General features: G+C 24.6%; 2 protein-coding genes across 4 annotated transcripts in view; one reads left to right on the forward strand and one right to left on the reverse strand.

Moving 5' to 3' along the window:
* The window catches only part of Dh31-r (Diuretic hormone 31 Receptor), an 89517-nt gene extending 78890 nt beyond the window's left edge, over nt 1–10627 (forward strand). For 2 of the 3 annotated variants that reach the window (XM_074257572.1, XM_074257573.1), the window contains exons 6-13: nt 175–266; nt 692–818; nt 903–1129; nt 5165–5335; nt 5577–5700; nt 7088–7129; nt 7310–7393; nt 8721–10627. In XM_074257572.1, the coding sequence (XP_074113673.1) occupies nt 175–266; nt 692–818; nt 903–1129; nt 5165–5335; nt 5577–5700; nt 7088–7129; nt 7310–7393; nt 8721–8966 (1113 nt within the window). In that variant the 3' untranslated portion in view covers nt 8967–10627. Of the gene's footprint in view, nt 1–174; nt 267–691; nt 819–902; nt 1130–5164; nt 5336–5576; nt 5701–7087; nt 7130–7309; nt 7394–8701 lie in introns of all 3 variants that reach the window. The other variant, XM_074257574.1, reaches the window with a different exon arrangement.
* A 356-nt stretch (nt 10628–10983) lies between these two features.
* LOC141536814 (transmembrane protein 19) lies at nt 10984–13518 on the reverse strand. The gene is made up of 5 exons (XM_074257563.1): nt 13187–13518; nt 12717–13115; nt 12092–12196; nt 11642–11857; nt 10984–11293 (listed from the first exon to the last, which is right to left on the reverse strand). Exons 1-5 carry the CDS (start codon nt 13320–13322, stop codon nt 11130–11132), a joined length of 1020 nt encoding a protein of 339 aa, XP_074113664.1. The 5' UTR covers nt 13323–13518; the 3' UTR covers nt 10984–11129.
* Nucleotides 13519–14079: the final 561 nt, after the last annotated feature.

A 14079-nucleotide genomic window follows, 5' to 3' on the forward strand; every position in this document is an offset into this window, starting at 1 on the left:
GTTAAGGAGTGTCATTATCTCAAATGAGAATATACTGATAACATTATACAGAGGCGACAAGTAGATATATGTAGAGATAGAGTGAATTGGATGTAGAGAAGAAAACTCTGATCGAGATAGAGTTAAAATGTAATGAGACGTCTGAGTTGATAATTCTCTTTAATTTTGTTTCAGTGGGCACAGCAGCTTAATATTATCTACGAAATTGGATACACGATATCTTTAATTGCGCTTATTCTGTCACTGGGGATTCTTACGTATTTTAGGTAAGCTTTAAATTTATGTTACATTAATCATTAAATCTATATAAAAAAAAATTTTTGATTAACGAAAATATTTATTTATTTATTTATTTAATTATTTTTTTTTTTTTTTCTGGCTCGGCATTCGACCCGTAAAATCATTTTGTTTAATAAGAAAGGCAAAACTTTGCATTTTTTGATTTCTAAGGCGTGCAATTTATAGTAAAATGTCTTCAGAACATCAATAATTATTATAAATGACAGCTGGAGTATTACTCCATATAATTAATCCAAAAAGTTCAAATAAATTGTCTTATCGTCTGCAGCGATGCTGAAAATTATTTTCATAAAAAATTTTTCTCAAAAAATTTCTCTGGCCTTAAATTTTAAATATATTTAAAATTTATTACCAACAATTTTTCCTTCAAATCGATAATTTTTATTTCCAGATCATTAAGATGCGCGCGAATAACAATTCACATGAATCTCTTCGCTTCGTTTGCTGTAAACAACCTACTTTGGCTAATATGGTATGCTTTTATTGTGACAAATACCGAGCTTATCCACGCGAATGGCGTAAGTGTTTCATTATTTCTAAAATTTTTTTCTTCTTTAAAATTGTTCTACAAAATTAAAAAATAAATGATATTTTTATTAAAGATATCTTGTCGCCTTTTGCACATAATTCTCCACTACTTTCTGCTGACGAACTACTCGTGGATGTTGTGCGAAGGGTTTTACCTCCACACCATTCTTGTCAGTGCGTTTTCAAACGAGCATAAATTGGTTAAATGCCTGATGTCTATTGGCTGGCCAGTTCCTGCAATTGTTGTACTTATTTATGCTGCGTTAAGATTTACATCCAGTGACGCAGCTGACAGTATGAAGTAAACTTTTTTTATAGTAATTATAGTTATAATTAATTTTTAAGTTAATTTAGAATTATAAAATTCAAAATTGGACAAATTTTTTTTCAAAAATTTAATACCAAATTATTTTGAAATTCTGAAAGTTAAATCACGGAATTTCAAAAATCCAAAAAAATTCTATCTTAATATTTTAAAAATACAAAATCAAATTTAAGAAAATAATTGTATTAAAAAATTTTGAGCACGTATGATATGCTCTAATTACTCAACTTCACGTAAGTATAAATAATGAATCGACCCCGACTTTTAATCCATACGTTTCCTTTGATAAAATTGAATAGGGTGTTTTTTACAAACAAAAAAAGAAACCGAAGAAAGGATAAGAAAAAAAAAGCTCCCTGGCGCTTTATTTCCGTATTTTATCATTTTTTCAGCGGAATCTAAATGAGGATAAAAAGAGAATGAAAGTAATCATCTTATCTTACTGGAGTTTCATTACTGAAATGGGAGATACTAAGTGAAGCGCAAAGAAAAAGACCACCAGTGGAAATTGAGTCGGATTAAATGTGTGTGGATGTCTAAATCTAGTTATTCTTGGCGAAAATAATTGGACTTTGTTTAAATGTGAAAGTGCTGGACAAATTTTATAAAGATGTAATAAATTATGGACATCAACTTTTTTAATTAAAACTCAAATTTTTCTTGGTCTTGTCTTATCTGCTTTAATTATAATAATAATTATTATTATTATTATTATTACAGCCGCAATTATTTTTTTCTGACTTATTTTCTTGATATTGATGTTCAAATTTTGAGATTTATAACTTTAAAGTTAGCAAAAATAATTTACTAGAGATTTAAAAATTTTTAAAAGTCAAAAAAAAAAATTATATAAATTATAAACATTTAAAAATTAATTTAATTATTAACGTTGAAATTTAATTATTACCAAAAAAGGGTACTTAAGTTTTGACATAAATTTTATCTTCAACTAATACGAAGCTTAAGTAATAATTAATAATTGAATAAAATCGGCATAATTGACAAAATTAAAGATAACATATCCTGCTCCATAAATGACAAACAGAATAATGGTTTGGTATTTATAGAGCTTGTAGCTTAAGCTTGTGATGCACTAATGCTCTGGATAAATTGTATAGAACAGTGGTACGGAATCCTCGTCTCGTTATACGTTAAATATGTGAAGGCGGAGAGGACAGTAATCCGATGGACAAACCGCAATATCCATCGAGGCATTGGGTACTCTGATACTCTATAACAGACCGGTGGTTACTACGTCAATCGATCTTTCACGTTGTCTGCTATCATCAGCATAAATCAATTTGTTATCGTCATATATTTAACATAATATTCACCAGAATCTAGATTCTATTTTGTTGTTATGTTCAGGGACAAAAATCCTGGATCAGGGTTCGATTCCCGATCCGGGCTGTCTGAATTATTTTTTCTTTAAATGCTTGATATTTTGCAAAATAAAAAAATCTGTAGATAAAGTGCAAAAAATTCAAATATTGCCCGGGAAAAATAAAAACTAAATTTGAAAAAAATTTAGTTATTTAATTTTATATTCAAGATTTAATTATTAATTTTTTATCGTAATTGAAAAATTTATAGATGCACAAAAATACGCGATTTTTATAATTGCCTAATTGCGGTTTCATGATTCTTAATATCCCGGAAAAATATCCCCAAAAAAATATCTTAAAAAAAATAACGCCAGACAAAATATCTTAAATTATTAAATTTTTCAATGAAACAATTTAAAACAAATTTGAAAAAAAATTATCAAAATTATTTTAGCAATTATTAATGTAATTTCAACAAATATTCGTAGCATTAACAAAACGACTTAACAAAAAATTTTAAATATTAGTTATTATTATTATTACACAAATTATCATGAATTAATCATCACAAATACAACACATAAGCTTGTTACTCTGTTGTGCCCTTTTATCTTGGATTTTGTGTGTATATATTTGAGATTATTAATCTTAAAAAGATTAATAATAATATTTATATTAGGGTGTGCCAAAATTTAATTTTGAATCTTTTAAAATTAGAATTTTGAGTTCCGCTTCTGACAGGAGCTGTGTTTGGGCATTTTCCATACAAAAAACATATTTTCGGGTGAGACAATTTACTTGATTTTCATATAATTTTTTAACAGGAGTTTAGTTTGGGTATTTCCGCTGAAATTTCAAATTTTGGTAATTTCTGTTATTATAAATCTCTAAATTTAATAAATTCAGTCTGTAATTATAATATAACTTTTTCTGTTATTATTATTAAAAATTTATTGTAATTAATTAAAAAGCATTACTTGAGTCAGCATCATTGCAAACTAATTAATATCACGGTTTTTAATTTTTTCAAAAATTTTAATTTTTCTGTTTTTTTACAGTCTATTTCAAGACAAATTATTTTTTTATAATCAGTAAAAAAAAAATTTCTTCACATATGATAAAAATTTTTAATTTACTATTAACCGATTATTATTTAGATTTTTAATCAATAATTAAACATAATTTTAATTGAAGAAGTTACTCTCCAACGATCACATAATATTCTTATAGCCGTGAATAAAAAAAAGTATTGAAAAGTATCGGATTGACTAGAAAACCAATACTTTTTTTTTTTAATCGTGGAGATTTCATAGAATTAATCTGTAAATTTTACAAAAAAATACGTAGTTTTCACGTAAACTCACGCGTAATAATTACATATTTTTTCTATAAATTTTAAAGAATATATACTGTGGAAATTTTGAAGATTATTTTCTGTAAATTTTACATAGTCGTTTTTTCCGTGAATAAATTAACAAAAAATTTATTTATATTAATTTTATCTAAGCTAGTCAATAATTGAACCCTTAACCTTAACCCTAGTTAATAATTTCAATAAAAATGATAACTTACAAACTTGAGTTATCTAAATTACCGTGTCTTACCTAGAATGATGAAACAAGATTCAATCAGTCGTAGAATTTTCGTTAAAAGTTTCTATTTGCCGACTTTGATTGGTTGAAATACTCGAACCAGTCATCTTCATCCAGGTATCCGGGATATCTCGGAATAAAAGTTTATGCAGAGTGGCGTTTCATGTGATACCAAGGCAAGTCCTGAGGGATCGTCCTATTTGCAAGCTTTTACCTCAAACTCTCTCTAGCGTAGTCTATAGGTTTACTAGGCTACTATTATACGGCTCAATATATATATATATATATATATATATATATATATATATATATATATATATATATATATATATATATATATATATATATATATATATATATATATATATATATATTATATAAAGTGCGGTGTCGGTCGTCAGTATGCCATGATATCGTGTAACTACCCTTTAGCGTTCTCTCATTCTCTTGTTTGTGTTTCGCCACTTCCGTCCTCCCGCTTAGTTGTTGCTTTGTATTTTTCTCAATGGATAAATTGCATCGGTGCCGACGTTGTCAAGATGGAAAATTTTTATTGCTTCTTCATTGTACGGCTAGTTACAGTTCTAGTTTTATTCTTTTTTTTTCCTTTCACTTCCATTCAATTCAATTTTTTTTATTAAATTTTTTTTGATGGGAAATAATATAAATTTAATTTAAAAAATTTTAAAACAAACAAAAAACGCGGTTAGGCTACTTAGTTCTTGTTTTCGCCGCTAGGTGGCGATTTTTTCTCGCTGGTAAAAAAATCTTATCAAAGTATATAAAGGTTCCAATTTTTTCATATTTTTAATATTTAAGACAAAAATTTTATTTAATTAAACACAATTTAAATTAAATTTGACATTAAAATTCTGAATAAAAATCTTTCAGGTAAAAAATTTAATTTTCTACAAAAAAAAGTTTCTTACGATTTTTTTTTCTATTTAGTATTTCTAACAATATATAAAAAAAAAAAAAAAAATCAATTTAAATCACTAAAAAAAAAAAAATCTATTTATCTAATTTTAAATTTAAAAGGTCAGCAAAAATAATTAAAACAAAAAAAAAGTAATATAAATTCTGGAATTCATCAGATGCTGGATCGACGAAGGAAACTTCACAAGCGTCCTGGTTTATCCCGTATGCGTGTCAACCCTTCTCAACCTGCTCTTTCTCTGCAACATTGTTCGCGTTCTTCTGAAAAAGTTAAGAGCTGGCCCAGCAATCGGAACCCGACCACCACGCTCGATGCTTCAAGCTTTCAGGTATCAAGACTTAACTCTGGATGTAGATCCGGAAACTTTTTTCGTGTAATTTTTTTTTTTTTTTTTTTTTTTTTTTTTTTATAACTTTATCCATTCTGGCGAAAAGTTTTTCATGAAAGATCATTATCACACTGTCCTCGCATTAACCGGGCTTTAACAATGAATTATTTAACTGTACCCAAAGTATAAAAAAAAACCCTCCACTCAGTTACCAACTATACTAAACGATTATTTATTTCAGAGCCACCCTGCTCCTGGTCCCGCTTCTGGGTCTGCACTATCTCGTGATACCGTTCCGTCCTCCGCCAGGACATTCCTGGGAAAAAACTCATGACATTGTTTCTGCTGTTACTGCTTCATTTCAAGTGAGAATTTATTTATTGTAATTTAGTTATTTATTATTTATTTTTCTTCCTAGATTTTTATCAATGCTCTCTATTTTGTTATTTATACAGATTTTATTTCTATTAATTTTTTATATCAATTATCATGACACTGAAGTTAGCAGACGTCTAAAAATTTTTGATTTTTTTTATTAATTAAATTACAACTAAAAAAATGCACTTGTAGTTTTTCAAGATTTTTACATGTGAAATGTTTTTTTTTAATTATTTAATTGAAATTTTTTTAATAAAAAATTTCTAAAAATTTTTAAATGTCGGCTAACTTTATTTTTATTAAATGAGTGTAAATTTGGCAGACATCTGATAATTTTTTAATAATTTATAGACAATTTATTTGTTACAGAAAAAATAGTATAAAAAAATGCATGTGGAAATTTTAACGAATTTTTTAGATTTTTTCAAGAACCATTAAGTTAAAATTAATCTAAAAATTCTCAAAAATTAGCTGTCTGCTGAATTCACCTTCATTTTATTAATTATCATTTATGATTTTCAACAAAAATATTTTTTTGTATTACAGTGGGATTTAAAAAAATTTTTTATTATTCTAAAAAATATATAAATATTGAAATTTTTTGAGATTTAAGCTCATTCTGATGTTACGCTCATCGAGATCTTTTATTTGAGTACCCACATCAATTTTTCATATATTTTATATATTTATATATTTCACAAATACTATATATATGAAATATATAAAAAAATGACATATGGGTATTTAAATGAAAGGTCTCGAAAAAAATTATAAAAAAAAATTTTTAAAATAAAAAAAAATTTTTTAAAAATAAATAAAAAAAATTATTAAATTAGAATAATATATCTATGGCATAAACTACTTTTATCCCCAAATTTCAATTTTTTATATTTTCAAAAAAATTCGAAAAAGTTAAAAAATTTGTTTTTTTTTCAGACATTCGCAATTTTGAAAAAAAATTTTTTTTCAATTTTTCCTTAGTTCATATCATAGCGACATTACTATTTTTTTATTTTAAATTGCTAGGAGAGTTGAAATCGTAAATATGGTCACGTGCAAATTTTTTTTAAAATCCCCCACTTAATCAGCTGCTAATTTTTTTAATTTTCAACTTTTTCAATTTTTAAATTTTTTTCTTTATTCTTGTAATATCAATAAATAACTTATAAAAAAATGGATAATAAAAATATTGATTGCCTTTTTTTTTACAACACTTTAAAAAATTACCTGAAATTCAAGCATCTAGACTAAAATAATATCCCCTTAATAAATTAATATTTAACAGTTGCCAAAAAATTCTCAATGCAAAATCTTACAAGATATTTAAATTTATAAATTTATAAATCAATATTAACTTTAAAATTTTTTTTTCAGGGTCTATGTGTCGCGATTTTGTTCTGCTTCTGTAACGGTGAGGTAAGAAAAGTTTTTTACACCACTAGTGAGTATAAAATAGTTTTTAGTGTATGCTTACATCAAGAGACGGACTGTTGATAAATTTTGCTGTATGTCGATGATTATTTATACATTTATTTGCAAATCGATAATGATTGATGAACATACTATTGCATACTATAAATATTGTACATATTTTAGGTCATAGCGCAGTTTAAGCGAAAATGGGAAGGTTCTGTACTTATCAGAAAACGTGCTAACTCATGCACCGCAACAACAGTGTCTGTGAGTAAACTAAACCGTAGTAAATAATACACATACAATAAACAAACAAAAAAAAAAAATAATAGAGTAAAAACCCGAGTAAATTGTAAGATTTATGCTTTGTCATGTAGCTTGCATTTATTATTGTACACAACAATGCTGTACGTGCATTATAAAATAACTAGAGCTTTTGTTACATTAATTGTGAAACGCAAGCCAGAAAAAAGTTCACTTTTTTTTTTTTTAATTATTTTAGAAAATATTATACTTAATTTACTGATAGAAGAATTTATTAATTGTTAATAAATTAATTTATTTGAACAATTTTTTTTTTTTTATTAAATATAATTATAATATAAGTAATTATAAATATTTGTTAAAAGAAAAATAGATCCATTAACAGTTAATTATTTTAGTTAGTTAATTTTTTTTTAATAAAGAGAAGATGGACTAATTTTATTTTCAACGTTAAAAAAAATTCTGTAATTTATTACAATCATTTTATTTTTTCTAATTATTTTAATAATTTTTTATGTCTAATAAAATTATCTATTTAAGTTTTGGAGTCATAAAAAATCTCAAAGTTTAATTTTTTTACTTACTTTTCTATTCAAGGGTCTAAAAAAAATTTTTATTAAAAATTAATAATTATTTATTAACTATAAATAAATATTTATAAACTGTTAATAAATATTTATTAAATTGTTTAAATACAAAAAAATTTCCTTGCCTAGAATTTGAACTTGGAGTCTCTGAAAATTTTTTTAAGAACATAAATAGCCACCTGGCGGAGACTTTTAAAACTAAATTTAAATCTAATTTATTTTTAATTATTTAATTTATTGGAAATAATTTGTTAGTATTTGAAATTTTTCAACTACAAAAAAGTATTTAAAAAAAAAAAAAATACAATTAATATTTAATATTAAATATTAAATAATTTTTTAACAATTAATAAAACTTATTAAATATCTAAAACTTCTATCAGTATTAAATTTAATAAAATTACAACAAACCTAATTTATTCCATAAAACAAAACTTGCGCTTCGCAAATTAATTTAGAAACAAATAAGATAAATATTTCGTCAATGGCATGATGCGGAATAAAGTTCCAACAAGCATTACAACTTGCTGTTAGTAGGCTTCTCTATAAATATAATTAAAAATAAAATAAATGGAGATAAATTTAAATTTAAACATTTTGTTAGTATATTAAAATTTATAATAAAATAAAATTGAAATATAAATTAGTTAAAGAAGAAATGAGTCCGTATCATGTCAATGATAACAATCGAGTCGAGTCCATTGTGGGATGTTGATTGTTTCAGTTTGTCCGCTCGACTGCAGGTCCGATGGCGGGAGAGGAAAAGGTGTGACTATCAGGCAGAATTTCCTATGGAGGAAAAGCTTGAGAAACTTATCATCGAAAATCACTCCCACAATCACAATCACAACCACAACAGTGACCATCATCATCATCATCATCTTCTCACCGAGGACAAGGAAGAGAACAATGCCGCGAACGAGCAGGAGATTATTATCAAACACAACGACTCAACTTATGACCTCAACCAATATCAAACTCAGTGTTGATTAAATTTAGATTTATATTTATATATTTAATAGAAACATTTCAATTTTAATGTAAGGTGCAAGTTTCAATTTTCTATTTGTAATTTATGTATTACATTTATATAAGTATTAGAGTGGCGCTAAAATAGAGACAGTTTTTTTCTTTGGGTTAAATATAAAAATATTTTAAGTTGAAATGTTTTAAAAAACAAACTAAAAAAAATTTTAATGTTTAAAAAATCATGAAAAATTTTTAATAAATTTATAACACTGAAGTTAACGGATATAAAAATTTTTTTAAGAATTTTATAGCAATTTAATTATTATAAAAAAATATTATTAAAAAGTTTCACTTGTGAAAATTAATAAAAATTACAAGTGAATATTCTTTGAAGCATTTTTTTATTATAATTAATTTGTTAAAAAAAATTATTAAAATCAACTGCTAACTTCAGTGTTATAATTAGTTTTTGGTTTTACCACTAGGTGGCCTACGGCTCTCGCTTCTAGAAAAACTTTTCCAAAGTATATATATATATATAAGGGCGGCGATTTATTATTGGTCAAAATTAAGGCGCGCTTTTTAAATTTCTAGTATAAATTGAATTTTCGACATTCTGGACTTGTAAAAATTTTGGGTGACTCCTAAAAAATTTTTAAGGATAATCTACGCAAAATAGTAAAATTTTTAAAACTTTCTGAAAATTTGTAAATTTAATCTACTTAGCTTAATAATTTTTCGGAAATTTCCTCAAAAATATTATTAAATTATTCAAAAATTCATAAAAAAAATATTTCTATATTTTATTTTATTATTGACGTTTTTTTTTTTACTAGGAAAGTACTTGGATTTTCGTGAATAAAATTTTTTTGAAATTAGTTCTTGGTTTCGCCGCTAGGTGGCTTACAGCTCTCGCTTCTAGAAAAATCTTGCAAGAGCATATATATATATATATATATATATATATATATATATATATATATATATATATATATATATATATATATATATATATAACGGAGGCGCAAAAAGACTTTTTTTTTAACTTTCAAAATATAATGATCTCAAAAAAAAATTAAAAATTCAATTTTGGACATTTTCAACTTCAAAAAATTTTGATTGACTCTTAAAAAAAAACTTTTAATAGCGCTGATCTTGAAAAAAGACTTTTTAACCATTGTAAACTAACATTTTTTTTATAGAACTTATAAATACACTGTGATTTTTCTGCAAGCGAGAAACGCCGGCCATCTAGCGGCAAAACCAAGAACTAATTTTTAAAAAATAAGAAAATTTCTAATTTAAAATAAAAATTGTGAGGATTAATTAAATAATTAGAACAAAAAAAAATTTTTTAATTTTTTAATTATCTTGAGCAAGCTCTAAAAAATTTTTTATCGCTCTAATCTTTGGAGAAGAATTTTAAAATACTACAAATTAAAATATTTTTATAAAAAACCTTAAGCAAAAAAATAGTAAATTTTCTTCGCCACTAAATATGTAAATAAGTCTTCCGAGACTTAATGATTTAATGTTGATTAAGTTTTAATTGTTATATTTTTTACGATAATTATAATTATTAATTGTATACGTATTTTATTTTTTTAATTGTAATTTTTAATAAATTGCTGGAAATATATACGCTTAATTGCTGAAGTTTAACAACGATTAGAGTAATTAATTTTTTTTTTTTAATTCGGTCTAAAATACAACTAATATATTTTATAATTTTCATTATTACTAATACTTACTTTTAATTTTTTATAAATGTATATATTTTAAAAATAAATTAGCTCAATTGCAAAACACCAAAAATTAATATTCTAAATAATTTTATTTTCTAAACAACGAGATAAAATAAACAAAAAAAAAAAAAAAAAATCCTTGATTGAATTTATTCTATTACTTCTTCAATGTAATAAATGTACTTACTAAAAAATATTTTAAATACATATTTAATATATGTTGATTGTAAAAATAAATATATTGTAATTAAAATAAAATATATTATAAATGACAAGCCCATTAATCGATTAATTAATGAATTAATTAATAAGTATTTTATTGTAAAAATATATACAGCAAAATTTTAGTCATTCTTGCTTCTCTTTTCGTTTTAATAGAATAAATATCGGAGTATTTAATTTTAATATCAATCTGTAACTTTATAAAATTTATTTTGATTATTTTATAAACGGCCAAATAAAATTAGCGATCCGCGGGAGCGTGAGAGCTATCGCGATGTTGGACAAAAGATTGACGCTGTGGTTATCCAAAATTTGTCTTCCACAAATATGCTTTACACCTTTGCCAGGTCGCTCGACAATTTTTCCTTCTTCGTTAATTCCTAAAAAAAATATTTATTGTTATATTAAAAAATTTTAAGTCTTTAGATATAATATGTAATAAGGGTAAGGTGAAATAAATTTTAACACAATTATTCGTTATATTTTAGGAATTACTTCATTTTTTTTTTTTTGCATTCGGGCAAAAATATTTTTTTATTTTTCTATTTTTCTATTAAATATAGAAAATATTTTTTCTATTTTAATATTTTTCTATAATTTCGTATAACAAATAATTGTGTTAAAATTTATTATTGGTCTTTTCACCTGACCCTTATTACATATTAATTGTTATTATTTTTGTTGCGTATAAACGCTATTAAGGTAATTTGAAGTAATTGTTATTTCACCAGAATACTGGAGCGTAGCACCGAAAATAGAGTCTAAAATGCTGCCGAGTAAACCTCCGAGGCCGGCTATTACAATAATTGGCCATTGAGGGGCTGAGTTTTCAAGTACAACTGAGTCTACTGTATACAGTACCGCTAAATAATGAAATACACCTACGAGTAATCCACCCAGTAATGACATTAACAAGCCGAATAATGAAACTCCTCCATTTGTACCTTGAAAAAAAATTATTTATTTTAATTATTTAAAAAAAAGGGCGGCAAAAAAAATTTTTTTTAAAATTTAATTTAAATTTTAATAATCGCGGTAATAAGTTCGGAAATCTTTTTGTTTTATTGTTTTAATCTGAGTTATTATTGATATTTAATTTACAAATTACTAAGTAATTGTAATTATCTCCGCCCTAATTTCAGTGAATTAGCTTACAAATTAATCAAATGATAAATTACCTTTTGGAACTTTTTTTCGAGTTGTAATTAAAAACGGGTCCGAATTACCGATTGCTGTTCCAAATTCTGATGCCCAAGTATCTCCATTGCAGCATGAAAATGCTCCTAAAAATAAATTACATTTTTAAAAAAACAATTATGATAAAAAAAAAATTTTCTTTTTTAATTTCTCATAATTTTTTTTGTTAATTTTTAAAATGGAGAATTTTTTTAAATAATTTAATTATTAAAAAATTACCAAATTACCAAATTAAACAATTCTTATTGAGAAATCTAAAAAATTGTTAAAAAAATTTTTTTTTAATTATTAGATTAACAAATTGTTAAAAAAAAATATCAGATTAAATAATTATCATAAAAAGAAGTCTAAAAAATTTGTCAGAATAATTAATTATTATAAAAATTTTTTTTTAATTGTTAAATTAATAAATTTTTTTTAATTATTAAATTGATAAATCTTAGAGTTATAAAAAATTATCAGATAAATTATTATTAAAAAAAAAATCTATAAAATTATCAAATTAAATAATTTTTTTTCAACTATCAAATTAATAAATTTCAACAAAAAAATTTTTTTAATTTTAATATCTGATAAAAAAAAAAAAAAAAAAAAAAATTTGAATACCTAAAATACCAATAGACAACCAAGAACTCCGGTAGTCTTTATCAAAATCAAGAGCTCTCTCTCCACAGCCAACATCTAACAAATAAAGCAATGCCAGCTGCAAAGCCATGCCGCCATTGCATAAAACCTGGATCCAGTTTCTCTGACCTCCTTCCTTAAAGTCAACCTCGAGCTTCCTCTTTTCATTCATCCTAAACTTGGTCGCCAAAGAGGAAGTTACAAAAAAGCACATGAGGTCCGCCAAATGCGCGTAGTTTGTAATCGTCAAAACAAACCCGACAACCAGACCTAGCATCGCGCCGCTTAGATCTAAGCTGCGTCTCTTCAGACCCCAGAGAGAAAACATTATCGGGATCACTATCGCTGCTAACCATCTCCAAGGTGAAATTACTGTCTGGTCTGAAAAAAATAAAAAAAAAACTGTCAGATAATTTTTTTTATTTTTAAAATTGAAAGAATTGATGACTTACCTTCAGTCTGATGCTCCCTGGATGATAAAATAGAATATATTACATTTATTATCCAAAATAACATTGACAGAGGGATTGCAAATGCGGTAACAAGTACCGGTAATAGTACATTTGATTTTTTGCTATCACGTGACATTGTTACTTGTTTGTCTAGTGTTGTTGGAAATAAAATTATAATCTTACTTAATTTTTTGGAGCTTGAAATTTTTAATGGGTTTGGTGAGTCTTTATTTGCATAATGTTTTTTTTATCTCACTGATACTTTCATCTTCATCACGTGTGCGATAAAACATAAACAATGTCAGGATGTGTATGTTGTTATGTGTCAGATATCAGCGTAAGCATATTATTACACATGTTAATTTGTGATTTATACATGTGCACTTGTCATTGTTTGAGAATTGCACGGAGCGCTTCGACAGGTAGAATTGAAACTACATGTGACATTTTTTTAAATAATAATAATAATAAACTTTAAATAAATTTTTGGAAATTAAAAATGAAATTTTTGAACTGTCACAACGAAAATTAATTTCTGTATTTTATAATTTTCAGAATTTTTTTAACAAGTAAATTATAGTAAAACAAAAACTGACAGGTAAAAATTAAAAAATATTAGAAAAAACTTTTTTTTTAAATAATTTTTTTGGAACAAATTAATTTTTAAAAAATTAAAAATAATAGAGTGAGTGCTAATTATATTTTTATAATTAATTTAAAGGTTATTCATTAAATTTTAAGAATTTTTGTAATGAAAATTAACGTAGTACATATTTAATAATTTAAAAAATTTATAACCAATAAATTATGGCAAAAAAAATTAAAAAGGCAATTTTTTTAAAATAATTTTTCAAAAAAAATAACACTGAAGTTGGCAAACATTAAAAATTATT

The sequence above is a fragment of the Cotesia typhae genome, unplaced genomic scaffold (genome assembly GCF_013202065.1).
Source record: "Cotesia typhae breed Kobodo isofemale line unplaced genomic scaffold, CoteBio_Ctyphae scaffold_45, whole genome shotgun sequence".
In the NCBI taxonomy this organism is placed as follows: domain Eukaryota; kingdom Metazoa; phylum Arthropoda; class Insecta; order Hymenoptera; family Braconidae; genus Cotesia; species Cotesia typhae.